Here is a 22,268-nt window from a genome sequence, read left to right as displayed (position 1 = left end):
AATGACCACACAGGTACTTCCTTGTATGCTTAACCCATTACTACCAAGGAGATGGTTACCATCCATTCACAATTCAGGCTGTGCAATAAGAAACTGCTATCAATGGCTGGGTACAGCAGGCAATCAGGTTAACTAACAGTACTAGTTACACAGTACATTAAAATGAAGTAATTCTTATTGTTGATGAGGAGTTCAAACAAATCTCTTTGATCAGGCTGAAAACTTCATGACTAGTTTGGTGAGTTTTGATTGTGGGTGGCAGTGTGAATACATTAAGTATATCAATATGTGTATAAGTTAACATAACCAATCACAAAATCTTTGTTTTATGGAGGGGGGGTGATTAGGTACATAGGACTACATTAGCTCATAAGTGACGTCAGATCACTAAGCAGGTGTGTTGGTATGCGATAATGTTGGAGAGTTAATGATTTCCCAGTCTGACTATTGAAAAACACGATATAATGAAACATGTTTTTTCTACGAGCTTTATCTTAATAAATTATACACGGTAGCTATTATACTAATAATAAACAAATGATCCACAGATAATCATCAGGTAAATTTTCAAATAAAGACCAGCACTTAACAATTGTGAGGAAATGTTGATATGTATTCCATGTGTAACACCGTTACAAAGCAGGGAGTGTTACAATCATCATAGCATGTGAAGTCATTTAGAGACAAACAAAAAAAAAAACACATAGAGGACCACAAAATAAATAGGTTGGAGATGAGAGGTCAACTGCATGTGATGACAAAAGAACTAACTAATTCACAATGATCACTGTGCAATAATAAAAACAAGGGGAATGTTGTTTACCTCAAAGGTTTGGGTTTGGCACAGGAGAAGTAAAGGATAACAGCAAAACATGAAATCATTCTGCATTCAAATGATTTCAACTCCAAGTCCATGCTAATAGGATCGTACTATAATACACAGGGGGCAGAAACGTTCCTTTCAATCCTCATGCTCATATAAAATGGAGAAATAGTTACCACACAGTTTGAGAGAGGAAGAAGTGGCAGAGTAAAAGAGTCCACTTCAGGTTTTCCAGCTGTACACTTTCATCCAACAGTAACTTGCTGTGCTCAGTTATTCATTAGTAAATCAGGTAGCCGATAGAAATGATGTGAAACTTGAGACTTTTTGTATCAAATGTTTGGTCCCCACCCAGAATGGTCCATGATGGCAGTACAGACAGTTTGGCAGTGAACAGACTGTGTCTGTCTTTCACATGACACCCTCTTCACCAGGTAGCACACTGCTATACAGAAGTCAGTGTATATGTTTGCGAGGGTGACATGTGAAACACAGATAATAACAGACAGCACAGCAGCAAAGAAAAGTGTGTGAGGAACATTGTAACGCTGAAAACGCTTGAGGTTATTCAAATCAGATTCAAAGGTGCCTGAGGTCCTTAAGCATTCATGTAAACACAACAATGTAATTTGGGCCTTGACTTTGCTCCGTAAAGCTTGCGTGATTTTCTTACATTTGTATTTTGTGATATTATGAATAACTGAATTTCACCATGTAGGCTGTTTTTTTTTATATTTCTGCTTGAAGCAAAGTAACTTCCACTACTAAGGGCTGCAGTTGTATATTGCGATGTTTCTACAATTCATAATCACATAATATTCAAATACAGGCAATACTGAAACATTTCATTTAATTTAGAATGTCCACTGTAGTTGAAAATAGTCAAGATGCTGTTTTAATACGCCAAAAAGGCAGTAAAATAATTCTGTTCCTCAAATTATTCAACTGAAAAATTCTAATTAATGATCGTTATCACAATAATAATAATTGCTTTCTGGCTCAGTATGAGTTCATCATAATGTATTATTTCCATTGTACATTTATCAAACATACTCCTGAAATGTGTGTCCGTCATCAGCTGTTGGAATGTATTTTTGGTTTGGTTATGATGGCACTAAATCCCTGTTGCCTTGTTTCTCTTTTAATTGTGTAGAACGAATCTGAAAGTTCATTATAAAGGGTAAGCAGGTTGTTTTTTTACTCACCCTACTACTGTTTTTCTGAGGCAGCATCTTGACGTTTCTGTTTAGGAATGACCCGGTTTTGACCTGTAAGATCGTTTAAAAACACTTGTACTAAAACTGGACTTGGTGTCTTGAAATAACCTCACACACACACTGTACAGGCAAATGCACCAATGCAGGGAGTGAATAAACTATTTACATCCCATCCGCCACTCACGCTACAAAAATAACATTCATTGAGCTCAAACATTCCTCCACCAGTTTTCTCAACACTTTTACACCTATGTACATATGGTTTGTAACGAAATATCTCCCATGGCAACTGTTACTGGGTTTCACATGTCACTGATTCCTGCCCTCAGTCCAATGATGTTTCTAATCAAGGAGGACTTTAACCCTTTCCCATAGGACACATTATTGGACCTGTGCGACATTTGTTACTAGTACAGATGAGTGACAGTGCAATGAATTTTGGATATTGTAGTCTTGAAGTAACTGCTCCCCGTGCCCCCCAAATATCTCACCAGTTCATCACCTCCATTCAGTCTGTCTTCTCTCCAGCTTTCTCTTTCACATTTTCTATCTTCTCTCCCTCTCTTTTCTCCTCCTTTTCCCCCCTCTTCCCTTCCCTTTTCCCTCCCTTCAGCACCCTGCCCAGTATTATGCAACAAACGGCGATGATGTGCATGATGAAGTAGATGGACGTCCAGTAGTTGACGGTATCGCTGGCCTTCAGCAGCACGAAGCCCATACACATGTAGTCGTAGGCCCTCATTTTCAAGAACCAGTGAACCCAGTCGAAGATGTTCTGGCCGCGGGGCCCCAGTTTAGCTCGGACAGACGCCTCCATGACAGACTCTGCTGCAATGCACAGCGGGATGGTGAGGAAGGACAGGTAGTAGCCAGCATGCAGTCCGTGCCAGTAGGCGCTGATGAACATGGTCCAACCAGCCCTGAGAGTCAGAGGGAGAGAGAGAGATGTTGAAGTCAAAAGGAAACAGCATTCCATGGTGTCTTTCTTCTGTAATTCAATGTATTTCTGGTTGAGACAGGGTGTTGGGGCGGGATATAATGCGGGGAGAGACTGTTCAAAAGTGTTCAAAAGCTTAATTTTAATAATTAATTTTGAGCTGTCACATAATTTGTATTCTTAAAAATGAATAAATTCCAGTCACCAGGATGCAGCCATGGTGTCTTAGGAAAAGGAAACAGGGTTTTCAGGGGTGAACACCCAAAAATTCACCTACCATCTACCATGTTGCCACTTGTGTCACTTTGAAAGCTGTTAGGTTGCAGGTTTTATATGACGGGAGGGGTAGAAGGGGGGATTTTCAAAAATCTGTGAGGGGAAATTTGATGTATGCCTACTGGTACACCATGATGCAATCACTAAAAAACACTTGTTTCCAGGAAGTAAAAGTAATGGGATTTTATTTCATTGTGACTTTAAATAAAATACTGTGATGACAGGCTTGATTAACATCCCTGCAGAATCTTCATATTTAAGATCCAAGTTGTGGAATAACGGCAAAATAACAGCAGAGAACAGACTGCAAACATTTTGTTAAATAAAGTGGAAGTTACTACCCTTATCCCACAACTGAGATCTTTAAATTTAGATTAGATTAGAATATCTTGAAGATTTTATCTTACTGCACAGGTCTCACTCCCACAAAAGCGTTTCAGAAGCACTTGCATACCACTGTTAGTCGGACTCATCTCAGTACAATATCAACAGAAGCACTGCAAACATAGTGCCTTTAATTTGCTGTAAGCCTTACCTGAGAGTGTAGGCTTTGAAGGGGGAGTTGGGGTAGATGTAGTGATGCAGCCACCACTGCACTGTCATGTTCCAGTAGCGCATGCCGTGTCGCACCTTTACACAGAAGTCAGTGTTGTAGCAGTCGATGTTCTGGATAGTTTTGAAGTCGTATACCTCTTCAGTGGTGGGATCAGGACTGGCCACAAGGAAAAGACACAACAAAACAAAACTGCCATTAATACCAGCCTTCAACAACACAAGAAAAATATGAACTCTATACAGACTGTCCGAAGATGTCAGATTATTCAAAATACTTTGACTTTGTGGTGAACTTAAGTTTTGTTTATGTAGATACAGACAAACATTGATGCATCCTCTCTGTATATAACTGTAAATTCAGCAATATGATACCTATAGTTTAGAGTGGGTCCTCCTCCAGGTTTGGACAATGCCTTCTCTGGATAGCAGCCTAGACCTGCACTGATACAGCCAGCCTCTGCTCCACACCACGCCGCATAGAAACGCATCCGAAACACGAAGAACACCACCGTCATGTAGAATAACCTAGTGTGAGAGAGAGAGAGAGAGAGAGAGAGAGAGAAAGAGAGAGAGAGAGAGAGAGAGAGAGAGAGAGAGAGAGAGAGAGAGAGAGAGAGAGAGAGAGAGAGAGAGAGAGAGAGAGAGAGATGTGTGATGGTAGAGAAGGAGCTTTATTAACATCCCTGCAGAATCTTCATATTTAAGATCCAAGAGAGCAGACTGCAAACATTGTGTGAGCTGCTTGTCATTATCACACAACTGACATCTTTAAATCTCCAAATCAGACAGGATTCCTTGGCTTCCTTGCATTAGGTTCTGTCACAGTACCTGAATAAGAAGTGGTGATCCAAGAACTCCTCTGTGCGGACGTAAGCCAGGGGAAAGACAGAGTTCACGGCCAGGAACAGAGCACCGTAGACGGGAACCATCTTCAACCGCTGCAAGCAGGGGATCTGGCCGGGCAGGGCCAGCGGGCTGGGCTGCCTGAGCCAGTCCATATAGGTTTGAAAGCGGAAGAACGGGCCTTTGGGGAAATGAAGGGGTGAGATAAAGGGATGATGAGGACGGCATCGAGAGAAGACAGTGATAGACAAAAGGGCCGATAGGGATCATAAAAGATAACATGAACACAAAAGGGCACAGTGGATGGCATTGTGGTTCAACAGAAGAGAGGGTGCCATTGGATAGGAGAAGGGATAAATAAACAAAACAAACAGGAAGAAGAGTTAAACTGGAACTAATTGTAATGATACTGAAAACATATATGGACTCACACGGTATTGAACAAGTAGCGGAGAGTGAGACAAAGAGAGACAAAAGTTAAAATGGATGCAAAAGCAAATTCACATCAAACAATACACATGGGCCACAAAACATCATGTTTTAGTTTCAAACATTCATTTAAATGACTAAATTGAAACAAGTCCCACCCCCCAAAAGTTATTGAATTTTTAAGATCTGTAACTATGGACGAGAGGAGATGCTGGGAAGTGCCACCACACATCTTCACAGACTTACCAGTCATTATACCCACATAGCAGTAGCTATAGGACAGAATATCGTAGAGAGAGGGCTCCTGAGACAGACCACCAATGACAGGAGACTTGGCAAAAGAGCTCACTTCCTTCTTCTTCTCCAGGTGGAAACTGTGCACCTCATTGGCTAGACTCACCATCTGAGTTGAAAACAGAAAGAAAAGCTAAAAGTCAAAAGATGTACATCGAGACTACAGAGTAATAAAGAGATTGTGTGTTGTTTACATTTTTCCCATGATTGCTCTGAATTTTTTGTTGTGTGATCGTAGTTTCTCTGTACCTTGAGGGTGAGAAGCAGCTGAATGGCATTGGCAAACGGTGTTGGTGACGGCAGACCGAACCATGTCACCAGCCGGAAGAAGAGGAGGTAGAGGAAGGTCCAGCCAAGAGAGAGTGCAGGGCCATGCCTTAGAGACAGAGGGACAAAGACAGGTGAGCCTAACATCTATCAGGACCACTTCAAGAATTCAAGAACCTCAAACATGGTGACTGTGTGTGAGAGAAGAGAAGAGAAGAGAAGAGAAGAGAAGAGAAGAGAAGAGAAGAGAGGGAGAGAATTTCGTGTTTAAAATTTTGTGGCTGCCAACATCGTTATAGTGAAATAATGCAGTGAAATAAATTTCTAATAGCCTGGATGTTCGCCTCTCACCTCCAGCTGCTCTTTATAATTATCCATGTTCCAATCACCGTCACCAGAGAGTGGAGCGCGTGGATCTGACAGGTTGCTATGGTAACAGAGAGGCCCAAGAGCAGGGCTGCCCCCTGCTTCACCGGAGGACCTGAAGTGAAATGATGAAAACAAAGCAAGATTATACAATAATCTTGCCAGGGAATATGATCTTACAACATAAGGTGCACCCTATGGTGCAAACTCTGTTCCCTCATGATGTTCCCATATTCCAGTATGGTAATGCCTCCATACACACTGCTAAACAAATTCAAGAGTCGTTTCCTGAACCCCAAATTGAAGTCAAAAGCCTTCCATGGCCGCCCCAGTCACCAGATTACCAGATCTAAACATCACTGAACTTTCATAGGAAGTAGATTTGTAGATTTCCACCTCCTTCATAACTCAAAGAACTGGAGCTCTCGTTCCTGAAGGTCCAATATCCCACTACACACACTTCAGGACTTGTATAACAGCATTCCAACGAGGAGTGAAGCTGTTGTGAAGGAGCAGCCTTACTCCTTATTAGGTACTTGATACACATATATTATTAAGTGTTTCGGTTATTTTGTCCACCCCCTGCAGGTGCACAAAGATGGTGGCCTCATCCTAATGTCAACAACTGTAAGATTTTAGATTTTGCCTTTTTCAAGACAAATACAAACACAAATGTTACTTCATATATCCCATTACACAGACTATGGGACATGGGATGACCAATGTAGGTTGAAAGCCTGACCCGACGCAGAATACTCACTGAGATATCGGAAGAGGAATCCAACAGGGATGGAAGCAGCAAGAATTCCCAAGTACACCAGCTCATCAGGAGACATCTCTCTGCTGGCAAAGAAACACAGGCAACCTCTAAAGTCACACATTCACAAAACTACAGTCTGAATCGGTCTGTCCATACATATGAGTGAATCCCCACCACAGACTGAGATGTTTCCTGTCTCCCAAGGGGTTTGCAGGGGTGAAACTAAGACTAGAGATGTGGGTGTCAAACAGATTTCTCAACAGCAGATTATTAAACAGTTTTATCTTAGTTTACCCATGTTTAACTAACTACACTGTGATTACAATTTTAACAGCAATCATTCTGAATACAACTCCATATCTGTTTCAAATTCATTGTCAAGTTTTATTGTGAAGAAATGTTCTTCACTATTAACTGATTTTGAGACTGCCACCCCGAGAACAGTGTTCACAATGTGTAAGTTACTCAACTTCATCCCCACCAAGCTGAGTGGCGACTGTACTAGGTGCATTTCACAATGTCTCCTTGACGCAATTTTCAATGATTTCCCCTAAATTGTACCATGTTCCCAAAACAAGAGGTCCATGGGTGCATAATATGAAATTCAGGCAACCACGCATAAAGAACAATATTAGATAACGTTAAATGGAGGGAACATACTTGGTGTTTTGGAGTTACACTGTTACTTTAGTTTCGTGGCACGAAAAAGCAGCTCAGTAATGGCTAAACTGTACCATTACTCCCTTATCTTTGAAGGATTTACTTCCAAGTGAGGCACACACGCATTTTAAGAGGTAACTGTCAACACCGGCTAAGCTTGTTGAATACATAATCTAACATGTTTGTAGTATGTTAAAAACGGTAGCACCCACTAGCTAGTACGAGACAAAACAAGGGACATCGTTGATCTACTGCAGCTTCTCACAGAATTAGCAATGCTAACGTTAGCATTGTGGATTCCTAACCGCCACTATCACGTTGTTCCTTTAATTTGTGCAGTTTCAAGGTGATAAATTGGCAGATTACTTACATTTAAAGTTAATCACACCGGTTGGATTGCTTGGGTGTAGAAACTCAGCTATGCCATTCAGCCTGCTAGGTGTGACAGTGTTGCTCAATTTCAGTTTACTTCCTGGGTGGAAGGTGAAGACCCGCCCACTAGAGAGTGGAACATGCCATTCTTATTGCAGGGGTTGGACTGTACCAGTCCCACATGCTCATTGACTGATTGACTGCCTTCAAGCAGAGCATGCAAAGGCACACCATACTTTCATTAGATGGCCAGTGTACTCTTATCCTTTTGCACACTTTGTGGAGGAATCACCAGATCCTTGATATGAACTTGCACTAACATCTCAAAATCATTTTCTCATTTACTACTCAAAAACCCATGATGGAGGCTATGTCAGCCAGCAGTGATTCCAGTGTCAACTTGCAATTACAGCAAATATTTCAGGTAAAAATCAGACAAGACAGTTCTCTGGTCAAACCAAATATTTTTATTGAAAATTTGAAGGAACAGGAAGTATCAGAACACTCCCCAGACGACACCCTTCTTAATCCTCCTCTTCGTCGTCGGCTCCTCCGGCTCCACCCTGGCCCTTCTTGGCATTCTTTCTCTTGACGCGGCCTGGGCGTCCACCACCGTATGGAGACCTCAGGGAGAAGTCAATGTGCTTCTGGCTGTCCAGGCGAACCACGAAGGAGGGGATGTTCACCACCTGCTTGCGCACGCTGCAAGATACAGGGACAGATGAAGGACACTTTAGAAGTCAGGTTCAATTAGTCCATTTCATATGTTCTACTTTCAAAAGCCACCATGATAGTGGAAAATATAACTGCAAGAGGCTGAAGTAAAGGACTGACAACCACAATTTGCCTTGCAAAAATAGGTCGGGTTGTCATTGATCCAAGTTTGTTAGTCTACAATCCATATTGACAGACTAGTTCCATCATCTTACAGCAGGCTTCATTGACGAGGAATTCGTGACACCACAGAGAGTCTGAATATATATATTTAAATCATCAGCCTGAGTAAATGGTACATCGCTTTATGCCAAGTGAGGCATTAGTTGATTTTTTATGTGCTGTGAGTTACACTTGCCCGAGGTGCAATCCCCCATACCTTACCTGACAGCCACAAAGCCACAGTGGCACAGTCTGAGCCCTCTCGCTGGCAGGATTGGCTCTGGGCAATTTCTACTGACAAGGTATACGGCTTTGAAACCGAATTGACCTTGCTGAAATGTTTAATTGCTCTCAGCGGAGTGTGATACAAGTGGGCGGCCCTCTGATGGAAGAGGAAGCATTGAGAGTTTCTCATGAGTCTGGTGCTGCGTTAACCCTCCGAAGACTTTAAATTATGACCCCTCAATCTAGATTGTCATTCCCCAAGATCTTACCGAATGTGCCTCTGGCGGATAAGGACACGGGCATGGTGGATGCTCTTGGCAAGACCAAGCTTGAAGACCTGAGTCTGCAGCCTCCTCTCCAAGAAGTCTTCAACCTTCAGACCCAGGATGTAATCCAGCTTCATCTTACCCTCGTCGAGCACACCGATCCTCACCAGACGCCTAAGCAGAGCGTTACCTGAGAAACCAAACAGGAGCCATTTATAAAATAACCCAAACAATAGTACAGGTATATACAAATAACCTTTTTAAAATAACACCTGTGCACTTGCTTCAGGTTGACTAACTTGGCCTCATTGACGAGGAATTCTTGACACCACAGAAAATCTGACTGTTAATAGTTAAATCATCGGCCAACACAACAGCAGTTAACACTACTCTACTACCACCAAATATTGCTTACCTTCAAAGAGACGCTTGGGATCCTTCTCATCCAGAGTGAGCAATTCTCTGGCAGCCTTGCGAATCTTGGCCAGGGTGAACTTGACTCTCCACACCTCACGCTTGTTCCTCAGTCCATACTCGCCTGAAAGAAGAAGGCCATAAATTAGTCAAACTGCAAGATCTGCAAGGTCTTCAAGTCATGTCGAAGTAGTGTATTTTAAGGCTTATGTTAATGAAATCAAAGCATACCAATAAGTTTCAACTCCTGGTCGAGACGGGACTTCTCGAAGGGGCGGCGGGGGGTGACATAAGTCTTGCGACAAACCCAACTCCTGGCAACGGGCATGGTGGCCTAGTAGTGCCTGTGGGGTCAAGACAAAACTGACATTAGCCAACCAGCAGCAATAAGTGACAGACTGATGGCCCATTGATTTCAAAGACACCTCATAGGTCCATGTTCATCCAGTCTGTCTAATCGTCAGGTTAAAATGTCTACTTGGTCTGCCAATAACTGACATTAAAAGGATAACAATTGTTATTTTAATTTTTCCCCATCACCATTTTGCCAACGAAAAGTCTAAAACCACAGATTTATTTGACAGTCAGAAGCTACTGGAGATTTGCTTTACCTCACGGAAGTCAAAGGCTCTTTGAGTTTAATGGGACTACTTTAACTTAATTCATGCGCACTGTTACTTCTGGTGGTAGTTTAAGTTAAGAGGCACAACGAAAGTTACGTTTTAACTTAAAGGATTGTGGCCTTACAGTCACGTTAGGACTGCCAGATCACGTTATTCAAAGCAAGAGCATTTCTCCGCGAGATGTTTTAATGCATTTCTGAAGAAAATGGGAGCCTATAAAAGGCAAATCTGAAGTAGAACAAACAGTAGCTTTTGACTGTACATCATCTGGTGAGTTACATTTTTCATGGGCATTAATGGCGATAGAAAAACACAATTACACTGGCGTTATCCTTTAACATAGCGTACGTTTCCCTCCTAAACACAATAGCTACAATGTCCTTGACTTAATAAAAGTGTAACGCGCTACAAATTGTGTCTATGCAAGTTGAAATGTATATGTAAAATGTGCATTTAAAACAGACTAACAACCATACGACTAGGCCGCAGCGATCAGCCCACGTTGTTCGGAGTCATGGTGACTAGCTAGCTTAGCCGAGTTAGCCATTCCCATATATAAACCACTGGAAAATGCTACGTTGACTTGTTCGAAGACATGTTCACCGATACAGTGATGTTTCAATGCATTGCCTATAAACTCTGCTGTATATTTAGACGTCTATGTGTTATTTACATAGTGGTAAAGACCATAAAGTTGCCGCTCGTACCTGTCTCGCTCAGGCTCGCGCAGTAAAGAGGAAGTCAAAGGACAATCCCGTTAATTTATACGGCTGACATACACTACATATCCCATCATGCCTCCGCCCAAACGGAAGTAGGAATGTTAGTCTTGTTCCCCTCTGCTGGTCAAACTGAAAACAACCGCTTTTTAAAACATTGAAAGTTCAAGCTTCATGGTGTGTGTGTGTGTGTGTGTGTGTGTGTGTGTGTGTGTGTGTGTGTGTGTGTGTGTGTGTGTGTAGGTGTGTGTGTGTGTGTGTGTGTGTGTGTCCAGCTGTCTGTGCTTTGCAAAGCTAAAGTGGAGCATATGCACAAGGAGTCAAATAACCTGAGGTCTTATTAATCTCACACACTGACGGGCGCCTTCAAAGCGTTTTGGAATAGGTTATTATGCATATTATTGTTAATGTGAGTAACAATGACAGAGAAAACCTGGGTGACAAAGTGTGTTAGAGAGGGTGGTAAGGTGGTAAACTCAGAGGGAAGGACAGGGTGACTATTTATATAACTCTGAAACGGGACCCTGAGCATGTGTTTCTGTCTGTCAGGCTGATCAACTGATGGACACACAGAAGTTCTCTCGCTTTCTCTTTCACTAGTCTCTGTCCTGTCTTTTCTGGACAGGATCAGTTGTTTTGTGGAGTTTTTTTTGTGTTTTTTTATTTTAAATCTGAGGTTAATAGATTCCTCATATCTTCTCAGTCTTTCCCTCACCCTCTTGGATCTTCTGTTTCCTTCTGTCGGATTCGTATTTTTTTGTTTTTTCCTTAGTCTGACTGCTTGCTCGGCCGTGTGCATTTCAACCCTTCCTTTTCCCCCCTGCTCTCCTCTTTTTCCTCCCATCTTCCCATCGTTCCCCCCGTCTCCTTGTTTTTTTGGGCTATGCTCTCCTCACCTACTGTGATCCTCCAGCCTTATGGACTGCCTGTCTATCCACAGACAACCTCATGCTACCCCAGCATAGTTCAGGTAAACTCTCTTCTTCCTTCCATATCTCTAAATCTCTCTGTTTCTCTCTCACATGTATGTTTTCCACGTAGGCCTACATCAGCACATGTGCAATCTAAGTAAGCTGTCCCTCTCTCCCAGTACAGCTGCTGTTGTTTGAGTGTGTTTTGATTTGAGTCATTGGCTAAGGTGACTCAATGCCCCAGGATTCAAGGGTGACTAAATGTGTTACCATAGGAGAAAAGTGAAATAAAATCAAGTAAAATCCAAGTAAAGATATCTAGATGAGCTATTCAAGCCCAGTGAGGATGAAAATATTTGATTCAGCAGAAAATTGTAAAGGGCCTTTATTTCCTGGAGTTGATAAAAGCCAAATATTGCCTCTAATTTAGTCTAGTGGTGCCCACATTGCTCATGCACAAGAGAGATTAGAGTAATGACAAGTCGAAGAGGGCCTGATGGCAGCTGGCAGAGACACACACATTGCGACAGATCTTATTTATTTTAATTGTAAGGACACATTAGTGGTTATCTTTAGTCCACTGGTCGCAGTGATGCCAACAGGCTGTGCGTGTGTGTGTGTGTGTGTGTGTGTGTGTGTGTGTGTGTGTGTGTGTGTGTGTGTGTGTAAGAGTCCCTGACATGCCATTACAGCTCCAATGTGTCTGGAATCTGTCTACCTTGTCTCTTTTATCACACCGGCTGTATTTTTAGCCCTCCTCTTCAGACCAGATAATCACAGGGAGATTCTGTCATTCTGTCACCTATCTTGTTGTCTGTAGTCAAGCATACTTAAAATACAAATACAAAATACAACAGAGGATGTGATTCCTGGATCCACCTAGTGTGCATTTATCCCTATTGTACATTTAAATATTGACTTTTTAGCAGTCTGAACATTATATGCGCCTAACAATGTTCAATAATGTTCCTGTTCCATGGTACATATTCCTAACTTCTGTAAGTTGGCCAACACTAAAAGGCCACATCTGCAGTGTCGTCTGTGTGTAAATCCTCCTGCAGCTGTCCCAGCAGCCACCTGGCCCAGAACCGTTGACCTCTGACCACGAGCTGACAGCTGAGGAGGGGGAGGAAGGAAAGAGGGAACAAATGGAAATTTAAAAAAAAGACTGCAAGGAGGAGAGGGGAGACAGTGTGGTTGCTGACACTGTGATACTTAAGGAGCAGTGGTTGTTGTAAAGATAGGTGGGAAATACAATCTACTATTATCTCCCCCCCCCCCCCTTCTGTCACTTTCTATCTGAAACAGTCAGATATTGGCTGTTTCTTGTGATAAATGGGACACAATACAGGCACAAGTTAGTGTTGACATGTTCAGAAATATATTCCAGTCACACTATGTCCCACTGCATGATAGCTAGGGCGGCCATTGAGAGGCTAAATTGAGAGTCGATGGAATTTATGAGTGTCAACCGAGGAGAAAGCCAAATAGATACTGAAGGACAGTCCGTCTTTATACTGTACTTTGCAAAATTTAGAAGCAGGATGGTGACAACAAACATGTTAACAGAGTAACAGAGTTTTGATTTCACGCTCCTTCAACCATGCCTCCCTCCTTTCCTCTTTATCTATCTATCTCTAATTCCTCCCACCTCTTAACTGCAACAGCTGATAGACAGATATACGAGATGGCACAAGAGAGAACTATTAATTATACCGGAGCCTCCCCTAGATCCTAAAGCTGGTTCCAGGTTTAACTGACTTGGGGCATTCTGTTTGCAGGAGGAAGCATGAAAATAAGTTTAACGGTGCGGTAATATATGAGGTGCTGGAGGAGGGAAAATATGATCTTTCTGTCATGTGTTCACCTGTGTTGTTGTAATACCCCTCACAGCCACCAAAGCACTGTTTATGGCACTTAAATATTTGAGCAAGAAGCTTAAAATGTTATTGGAACAAGAGCTGATGGATTCTGGAACCTATTTCCCAACAGGCTTTCCAATGTTTTAAGGCACTGGTTTTTAAATAGCCATCACTCTGAACAGAAAATAAACGAGAATTTAAAAAAATGAACTTGTAGATAAAAGACTCAGTTAGTTCGGAGGCAACTGAACATACAAACACATGCGATTTGCATGTTTTAATGTCATGGGAAAGGAGTTGGGGAGCGCTTGTTTTAAAAATGCATCTGTAAAGTAATAAAAACCATGTAGCCCTTTTCAAATGTGTTATTCTTAGTGGTGACCTTTACTGTGATATACTGTCCAGCAACAGAAGGAGCATTTACATTCATAAATACCTCAACTTGGGGGAAGAGCTCTGTCTTGTGTGTGTGTGTGTGTGTCGGGGTGTGTGTGTGTGTGTGTGTAAAGTGAAGACAGGGTGGGTGTGGGGAACAAGGTGATTGACAGGTACAAATGCCCACAGCTGGTGTGGCCCCCGGTCCTCTCTTTGCTCTGGCAGTCGTTTGATTTGATTGGTAGATGAGTTGAACTTATGGTGCGGTGGGCGGGTGGATGGCTGGCATTAAAACATGCGGCAGTTGTTGGACAATGCATCAGAGAACGAGGAATGCAGTAAAGGGGTAAGACAATCCGTTTAGTTCGCAACTGTGTATTTCTCTTTCATCCAGACTGCATCTGATGATTGTTCACCTCTGTTTTGATGTGTTTTAGTTCAGTTTTTTTTTCATGTTGTGTGTCAACATGTGTTTCTCAGCTGAATGGTGGCTCTGTTTCTCAAATGCTGAAGGAGGCTAAATCTGGTTATTTGTTCAGTTCTGACACAATCATTTATTTGATGAAGAATAGTGTGATTTAAGGAAAAAGAAAGATTTTGAACCTATACTGAACGGTTCTTGTAAAGTATTTAACTTAATGTCTCTATCAGTCAGTAAAACGTAAAAAGTCTGCCTAGCAATTGTAGGGGATTTTTTTCATTGTAGTGTTTGTACTAGAAGTAAAATGATTTAGGCTTCAACTAGCAGACAGACTTTTGGAAATTGGGATTAGTGACCAGATGTGCTTTTAATATCCAAGCTTGACAATTGACCTTTCTGTCATTCTCATCATGGTACCGTGAAAAGATTTGTTTTTATTTGATGATTGTTAATACATCATAAACTTTATATTCAGACTCACAGTTTGTATTTAACAATTCATTAGTGTAAGTAAATAAAAAGGGATTTACCAGTAATCCCACTTGATGGTGAGTTTGTTTACACATTTGACATCTGATATCCTGTCTGATATCAGTGACTGATCCCCCCTCCTCCTTCCCCCGTCTCTCTCTCTCAGGGAGGGCCTGCCCAGGAGGCCGGCCCTGGCAGCGGTGACCCGGCCCTGCCTCAGGTCTACGCACCGCCTCCCTCCTACCCCCCACCAGGTCAAGGTCCGCCAACATCTGCAGGCAGACTACCGCCTCTAGATTTTAGCCCCGCCCATCCCGGTTCAGAGTACGCAGAACACCCCCAACTCAGAGTTTACCAGGGCCCGCAGCATGAGGGGGCGGAGGCTCTGGTGTCCGGCAACACGGTAAGGACTATTTGGTAATCATTAATGCACTTTTACATTATGACAAGAACTTCAGATGAAAAGTGTATGATCTGCCTTAATTGGATCAATTGGGTGATGTGCTTGGTGAAATCTCTCAGGTAGCCCATCCACATCTCCTAGCAGAGGAACATGGACAGATAGAGTTTCCTGGTACTTCTATATTTAGAGCCCCGCCTCCACTGCTGTGTCCATGTAAGGGAATCCCCCCCGACACTCACTAAAGCAAATTGGGGGACAGCTGAGAGGGGATTTGTTGTTGAAAATGAATCCCCTCCTTTTCCTCCTCTCCCCTGTTTCATTAATCTGGAAATAACATTGATAATCTGTCAACATTACATCTGTGAAAGCTTGTGTTCATAATAAAGGTTGGAGAGTTGTACATGAAGTAGAATGTATGAGTTTTTGTGGGTCTTGCAATCCAGAAAAGAAATGAGGTATCAAAAAAAAATAAAATCAAAAAAGGTAAAAAAGTAATTACTGTAATAACACTAGATTGACTTTTTACTTCAGTGGATTGAATTCAAATGAAATCTTTGGTATGTAAATTTAAGGTAGGATGTTTCTTTTACCATGTAAATACAACACACTTTCTTTCAGTAAATAAAAGTCGTACACTAATCAAGTCACCTTCAGATGAGACAGAGGTAATTACTCAAGGTGTACAGCCAGCTGCAGCACATCTCTCTTTCTACTCTCGTATAACTGGTGTTTTGTGGCCCCATCTATATATTCCATCACTAGAGCCCCCGACATACAAGGTCCGTGCTGATTTTCGGGGGAAAAGTTGAGACGTCGCCACGGAGGGGGGGTCAAAGGGGGGAGGCTGACCGGATGACCCCCTCCCCCTCTGAAATATCGCTCAGGTCCAGAAAACAATTCTGCATCGTGACATGACACCACCACCCAACTCAACCTCCTCCCTGTCCCCCCCTCTACCCCCCACCCCCCTCCTCCCACCTCCACTGTCTGTGTGTGTGTGTGTGAGCGGATGTGTTGGTGTGAACTCTGTCTACTGTAGTTAGCCGTGGCCAGCTGTAGTACAGCAGCCTGTGTATATACAGTATGTACTTGTTTGTGTAAAGTGTCTCTGCCAGCCCTTTTGTATCTGTCCCCACCTATTAATTACAGTATGCCCCTTGAAAAATGACCTTTAACCCTTGGCAGAAAAGCAGCACCGTGACCCTAGACTGACCCTGTTGGAACGTTCAGTTTTGACCTCTGCCTCCCTCTCATGCCTCCCCCCCCCCCCTCTCCTTTTCAAGCTTCTTGCGCAACTTCTTTGCCTTGTTCACGTTCTATTTTTGTTTTAATTTATCTTTTATTGCTGCACTGAGGCCTTTCTCACTGTCTATCTATCTATCTGCCTCTCGGTACTAGAATGCTAATACCTACGTCTTCACCTCTGCATAAGGGATTGCAATTTTGATTTTCATTACAATTTACTTTTTCACATGTCAAGATACTTCTCCACTTTTGTGATTTTTCTTTGCTTTTTTTTGTTTTTTGTTGTTTCTTTTTTTTTTTTCTTTGACCTGCACCCTGCTCCCTCGCACCTCTCTTTCCCTCACTGCTGAAGCTCACCATATTTTTGTTTTGCCTTTGTTGTAGTACTTTTCATTCTCATTTTCTTGTTTGGACTCATTCATTTGTTTGAAAAAATATTTAACATTTTTGCAACAGTTGATGACGCTGGTTGACCAACACACACATGCGCACACACACACACACACACTAGCATCGTGGTGCATTGTGGGATAGTGGATGTTTTGGTTTTGGCACATTATTTCTTGAATTGTTCTGCATGGGGGAAATTTAATCAGATATATTGTACCATACCACAGTTTTATATCTATTTCACAGTTTAGATTGTACAACTGTTGACAACTGTTTAGATTGTATGCATATCCATGTAAAATTTACAGTAAGGTAACTAGTCAGAGAGTTACAGCCCCTCCTTATTTTTCAGGGGAACTTAAAAACTTTATATTACTTTATTAGCGACAGCTGAAGTTATTTTTATTATCGGTATCTGAGTATCTTTTGATTGGCAGTATACAGTACATCAGTCTTTATACTCTCTAACGGGCATGTGTTCAAAGACGCCTCACTAAAATGGAGCCTCTTTTCACGCCTCCTCACATTTGCCTGAGAAGGATCACTGGGTGCTGAATGCTCTTTGAACTTGGTTTTGATCACCTGACCTCATGAAAATGATCAATGTTTTGTCTAATGCAATGTGAAGCTTATGCAATTTAATTATTACACAAACGCAGAAATTTTCTGAAAGATCTTGACGAATTTGATGTAAAAAAAAATATATTTTTCATGACCAAATGATAAAATAGTTGACCATTCAAGTGGTCCACTGCATGAACCAAGTATATTCCTAGCATATTCTTGGATCCCTGTATAATTTCTTTCTTTCTTTGCCTTTCTATTGAACCCCCTCCCCCATTTTTCTTCACACCTATTCTCATCTCATTCCCTTCTTTTTCCATCCTTTGTGTTCCATCTTTCTTTCCCTATTTCCACTTTTCCTGTCCTTCTTGTCCTCTCTTCTTGTCCATTCTTCTTTGCCTTCCCCTCTGCTCCCTCTCCTCCTCCTGTCCCACACGTTCTCATTTGTCAGGAGGACGCCCTGGCCCCTGTGACCTCTGACCCTCAGTCTTTGAGTGTATCGGTGTCATCGGGGGGCGGAGCAGGCAGCGGCAGTGAGGAGGAGGGGTCAGGTAAGGCCCAACCGAAACGCCTCCATGTCTCCAACATCCCTTTCCGCTTCAGAGACCCGGACCTCAGGCAGATGTTTGGGGTAAGAGATGCATTTCTCCCTACCTCTAAACTGAAGCCCATAGGATTGCACAGTATTCACAAAATATTATTCCGTTTTCAGGCAATCTGAATGTAATTACCGCCTCTGTGTATAACTAAAATCCCATTACACTGAAAACTAAACTAACTAAAATCTTACTCTGATATTTTTAGCAATTTGGCAAGATTCTGGATGTAGAAATCATCTTCAATGAGAGAGGATCGAAGGTGAGTAGACTATCATTGAACTGAGACAGAAACATTATCAGAGCTGATATCGATTTGAAAATGGTTTTTAATAAACATTAAAGTAAAAGAAATAAGCAATATGAACATTCAAACCTGCAGGGCTTTGGGTTTGTGACCTTTGAGAGTGCAATGGAGGCAGACCGAGCAAGAGAAAAACTGAACGGGACAATTGTGGAAGGGAGGAAGATTGAGGTGAGACAGAATTTCCTGCCATTAGTAGTTTCCCTCATTACTATACTACGTAATCAACAATTATCATTGTCTTTGTCTTGTTCTTTCTCTCCGCAGGTTAATAACGCCACGGCCAGAGTCGTTACTAAGAAGCCCCAGACGCCTCTTGTGAATGGAGAGGTTTCAAGTAAGGCACCTTATCAATTCTCTTTGGGATGGAGGGATCCTGGGTAGCTTCCAGTTAAAGCTAGTGGAAAACAAGCTCATTTTTATTTTATTCCTTCATGTGCAGCTTCCGGGTGGAAGATCAACCCTGTCATGGGAGCGATGTACGCACCTGAGCTCTACACAGGTGAGCAAAGTTCCCCTCAGAGATACAGCTGTGTTATCGTCCTGAAATCATCAGCGTTGTTCACCTTACTGTTCTTGTTCCTTGTCTCCCTCCCTGTTCACTCAGTCGCCAGTTTCCCCTACCCAGTAGCGACTCCCACCCTGGCCTACCGGGGCTCTGCGCTGCGCGGCCGAGGCCGGGCCGTCTACAACACCATCCGCTCTGCTGCAGCCACACCCGCCGCTGTCCCCGCCTATCCCGGGTGAGACTCTCTTCATCCACTTACAGTGATGGTCAACATTCACTTCATTCACTACAAAACGTTTCAATATTGTTTTTACTTTGATCAGAGTGGTGTATCAAGATGGGCTGTACGGAGCAGAAGTCTATGTAAGCAGCCACACATTTCCCACATATTTACTTTTTTTATTCAGTTTCCTGCTTGCTGTTGCTATATTCATATTATTTGATTTTTTTTCAATCAGGGTGGCTATCCTGCAGCGTATAGAGTGGCTCAATCAGCATCTGCTGCCACAGCAACCTACAGCGATGGGTAGGTAGACAAAACACTACACACAAACGTAAATATGTTTGATGGAAAAATGATGGGGAAATAGGTACGGCACAGACTGTTGGTGTTACACCTACAGGTATTTAGTGTGCTCAGAAAAGATAAGGCCACTGCATAAAGGCTAAATGAAAAGGCTTTGTGCCATCCCAAATAAGCAGATTTTTTACTTGTAACATTTACCATGTGGTGGACACTTTTACCCAGCACACCTTTCATTACCATGAGTGCATATACTTAGTATGGGCGGCCCAAGTGGGAATCAAACCCCTAACGCTGGCGTTCTTAGTGCCATGCTTTACCTATCAAGTTACACAGAGTCATGGTAAAATATATGGTCTGTCATGACATTAATATCTGCGATTTATGTGTTCTCCAGATATGGACGGGTTTATGCCACGGCTACAGATCCCTATCACCACTCAGTTGGACCAACAACAACATATGGGGTTGGTACAATGGTGAGTAAAGTCAAAACCTCTACTGCCTCTATCAAGAGCAAAATACATCTATAGCAACCAACTCAGGGCTTTTTCCTTTCTGCTTCTGTTTTAGGCCAGTTTGTACCGAGGAGGATACAACCGCTTCACCCCTTACTGAGCCGCCCAATGGGAGCGAAGACGTCTCTCTCTGACTCTGGGATTGGCTGATCCATGGACGCTGCAGGACAGGTTATGAGATCCTTAAGCTTTGGAAATATGGAAAAGGTGTTCCCTCCTGTCTCCATCACAACCGCTCCTCGAGAGACTAAACAGACTGTACTTGTAAATACTGTAGGACCCATTTACTAGTCTTTCTACTAAAGAATACTTAGTACATGGAAGAGGATGCTATCTAATTTATAGACAGTTGCTTAAAACTTTTATTTAACAATTGACTGTTTGCAGAATTTAAAGAGCATTGCTGTGGCCTAAACAGCTCTTCCCCTGGAAAGATGGCTAACACTACATGAGGGGAGTTGGTTACGGCTGGTTAAGGTGCAAAATACTGTGAGAGATTTTTGTGATTCATATCTGAAATTTTTTTTTTGAAGTTTCACGGGTCAAACTGTACAACAAAAGAACATTTTGTACAATGTTAAATGACTTATTTTTGATGACACAGGCTTTTGTCAAGGATTTACTAGCTTTCTCTATCTGTGTGCGTGTGTGTGTGTGTGTGTATGTGTATGTGTGTGTGTGTGTGTGTGTGTGTGTGTGTGTGTGTGTGAGCACGCATCATCACTGTTCAATTAGAGAGACAGCTATGACACTGGTATTATTATTATTACTCTTTGCCGGTTGCAATGTGACAAACCTGGAACTAAAGTTTGTCTGGATGTAGTTGGAATTTCATTTATTTTTTTGCTTTTCTCACAATCTACCTCTGTGACATTTTTCATACGGCTTTCACCATTAGTCCTGTATCATTTTCTATATATGTGATACAGATAGCTGATTCTGTAAAGCCAGATTTTCTTTTCTGTCCATATAACCTAACTAACATATCCTGTCTTTCTGTCGTCATGGTTCTGAGTCTCGCTGCCTGATGAGTCTGTTGCTACTCTCTACACTCTCTGTTATTTCTCCCGCCTGTCAAACGAGATAAATCAAGATTTGTTTTACTTTTACTTATCTAGGGAAAGGTTTTTGCTGAGCTGTTTTCCCACCCCGCTTCACATTGACCTCATTCACATCAGGGGATTGCAGTAAAGAGCAATCTCTTGAGAGCCTGCTCCTCTCATCGCGGTACTTAAAACCCTTACGTACTGTTGCCTTATCTCATTTCTCTTTCCTTCCTCGCTCAAAACTGTTGAGTAACTTCTTGACTACCGTAGTATTAATGACTTCTTGTAGGCTGTTTCCTCATTTCTGCTGCACTCTTCACTGCTGTGTTTTACCTCTAAATAAAACTATTTTGTCTCTCCTCTCCTCTTCTCTCCTTTATTGATTCTAATCATTTTCCTATTGTTGTTTTCATTTCTCATCTCCTTACCTTTCACTTTGTCCTTAGGCTTTTCTTTTCTGTTTCTATATTTCTATGCCCCCTCTATGTCCCTTTTTCTGTTATATTTCTATGCCCCTCTATTGCAAACGGTCTTTGTATCTAATTGGCTGTGAAAAGTAATGTACAAGTTTATAATAACTAGTGGTGATACATTGGTAAACAAATATCTTTATATTGAGGATTGATGAAATTTGATAGACTCCATCACATCACATCACATGTGTCTACATCATCCCAACCACCATTACAAAGGCCTTATAAAGAAACTGAAACAGCGTCTACTTTACAGCTGTTTTTCTATTGACTACTTCTATTCTACTCCTCTTTTCCTACTTCTACTTCTTTAACTATCTCAGTGCTTATTGCTTTTTCACCTGCTACCTCCTCTATCCATCAATTCATTTATCAGTGGTTCTTTTTTTAAACATCCTATTCTGCATCACTACAGGAAGTATCAGGAGCCACACAGTACATTCACATGCATGGAGTCCAGCCTTTGCCTGTCATCTTTTATCTATTCTCTGCATTGTGCCAACCTTGAACGTCTAGTGTGATTTATTGGCTTCATTTTTAATTTATGTTATGTTGGCAAGGTATAAAATCCAGTATCATGCTTTCTTTTGCTGTTAATCTTCTTTCTGCTTCCATTCTATCCCATTTTGATTTAGCATCTTCTCTCTCAGTGTAACCTAACATTTATTTATTTTCTCATGACTTGCTCTCTTTTTGCATGCTGCATGATTATTCTACTCTCCATTTATTTTCTGTT

At 42.0% G+C, this 22,268-nt stretch overlaps 3 protein-coding genes across 3 annotated transcripts; 1 reads left to right on the top strand and 2 right to left on the bottom strand.

The window, feature by feature from the left end:
• Window positions 1-492: 492 nt before the first annotated feature.
• On the bottom strand, window positions 493-7,891 carry mboat7 (membrane bound O-acyltransferase domain containing 7). Its single transcript, XM_071912762.2, has 9 exons — window positions 7,798-7,891; window positions 6,768-6,850; window positions 5,993-6,122; window positions 5,624-5,750; window positions 5,327-5,483; window positions 4,637-4,832; window positions 4,181-4,333; window positions 3,789-3,965; window positions 493-2,960 (listed from the first exon to the last, which is right to left on the bottom strand). Exons 2-9 carry the CDS (start codon window positions 6,841-6,843, stop codon window positions 2,549-2,551), a joined length of 1,428 nt encoding a protein of 475 aa, XP_071768863.2. The 5' UTR covers window positions 6,844-6,850; window positions 7,798-7,891; the 3' UTR covers window positions 493-2,548.
• Window positions 7,892-8,243: 352 nt separating this feature from the next.
• On the bottom strand, window positions 8,244-10,949 carry rps9 (ribosomal protein S9). The gene is made up of 5 exons (XM_071912778.2): window positions 10,911-10,949; window positions 9,812-9,924; window positions 9,582-9,704; window positions 9,170-9,356; window positions 8,244-8,501 (listed from the first exon to the last, which is right to left on the bottom strand). Exons 2-5 carry the CDS (start codon window positions 9,906-9,908, stop codon window positions 8,324-8,326), a joined length of 585 nt encoding a protein of 194 aa, XP_071768879.1. The 5' UTR covers window positions 9,909-9,924; window positions 10,911-10,949; the 3' UTR covers window positions 8,244-8,323.
• An 856-nt stretch (window positions 10,950-11,805) lies between these two features.
• On the top strand, window positions 11,806-20,129 carry rbfox1l (RNA binding fox-1 homolog 1, like). The gene is made up of 12 exons (XM_071912768.2): window positions 11,806-11,892; window positions 15,129-15,365; window positions 18,016-18,195; window positions 18,369-18,422; window positions 18,543-18,635; window positions 18,732-18,801; window positions 18,907-18,966; window positions 19,072-19,207; window positions 19,296-19,335; window positions 19,431-19,498; window positions 19,893-19,974; window positions 20,069-20,129. The coding sequence occupies exons 1-12, from the start codon at window positions 11,806-11,808 to the stop codon at window positions 20,111-20,113; spliced, it is 1,152 nt and encodes a 383-aa protein (XP_071768869.1). The 3' UTR covers window positions 20,114-20,129.
• The last annotated feature ends 2,139 nt before the right edge of the window (window positions 20,130-22,268 follow it).

Source organism: Centroberyx gerrardi, chromosome 12, assembly GCF_048128805.1.
Source record: "Centroberyx gerrardi isolate f3 chromosome 12, fCenGer3.hap1.cur.20231027, whole genome shotgun sequence".
In the NCBI taxonomy this organism is placed as follows: domain Eukaryota; kingdom Metazoa; phylum Chordata; class Actinopteri; order Beryciformes; family Berycidae; genus Centroberyx; species Centroberyx gerrardi.
Note: the sequence above shows the minus strand (reverse complement) of the source record. Positions and strands in the feature narration are given on the sequence as shown.

Bases quoted from the DNA above. Each gene is read 5' to 3' on its own strand.
- mboat7 (XM_071912762.2), bottom strand. From the start codon at position 6,843: ATGTCTCCTGATGAGCTGGTGTACTTGGGAATTCTTGCTGCTTCCATC. The intron at 6,123-6,767 runs GTGAGTATTCTG...ATTTCACTTCAG, and splicing joins ATTCCTCTTCCGATATCTCA to GTCCTCCGGTGAAGCAGGGG. The intron at 5,484-5,623 runs GTACAGAGAAAC...TTTTCAACTCAG, and splicing joins AGCTGCTTCTCACCCTCAAG to ATGGTGAGTCTAGCCAATGA.
- rps9 (XM_071912778.2), bottom strand. From the start codon at position 9,908: ATGCCCGTTGCCAGGAGTTGGGTTTGTCGCAAGACTTATGTCACCCCC. The intron at 9,705-9,811 runs GTATGCTTTGAT...TTCTTCTTTCAG, and splicing joins CCAGGAGTTGAAACTTATTG to GCGAGTATGGACTGAGGAAC. The intron at 8,502-9,169 runs GTAAGATCTTGG...TGTATCTTGCAG, and splicing joins ATCCGCCAGAGGCACATTCG to CGTGCGCAAGCAGGTGGTGA.
- rbfox1l (XM_071912768.2), top strand. From the start codon at position 11,806: ATGCTCTCCTCACCTACTGTGATCCTCCAGCCTTATGGACTGCCTGTC. The intron at 19,208-19,295 runs GTGAGACTCTCT...TACTTTGATCAG, and splicing joins GCTGTCCCCGCCTATCCCGG to AGTGGTGTATCAAGATGGGC. The intron at 19,336-19,430 runs GTAAGCAGCCAC...TTTTTCAATCAG, and splicing joins TGTACGGAGCAGAAGTCTAT to GGTGGCTATCCTGCAGCGTA.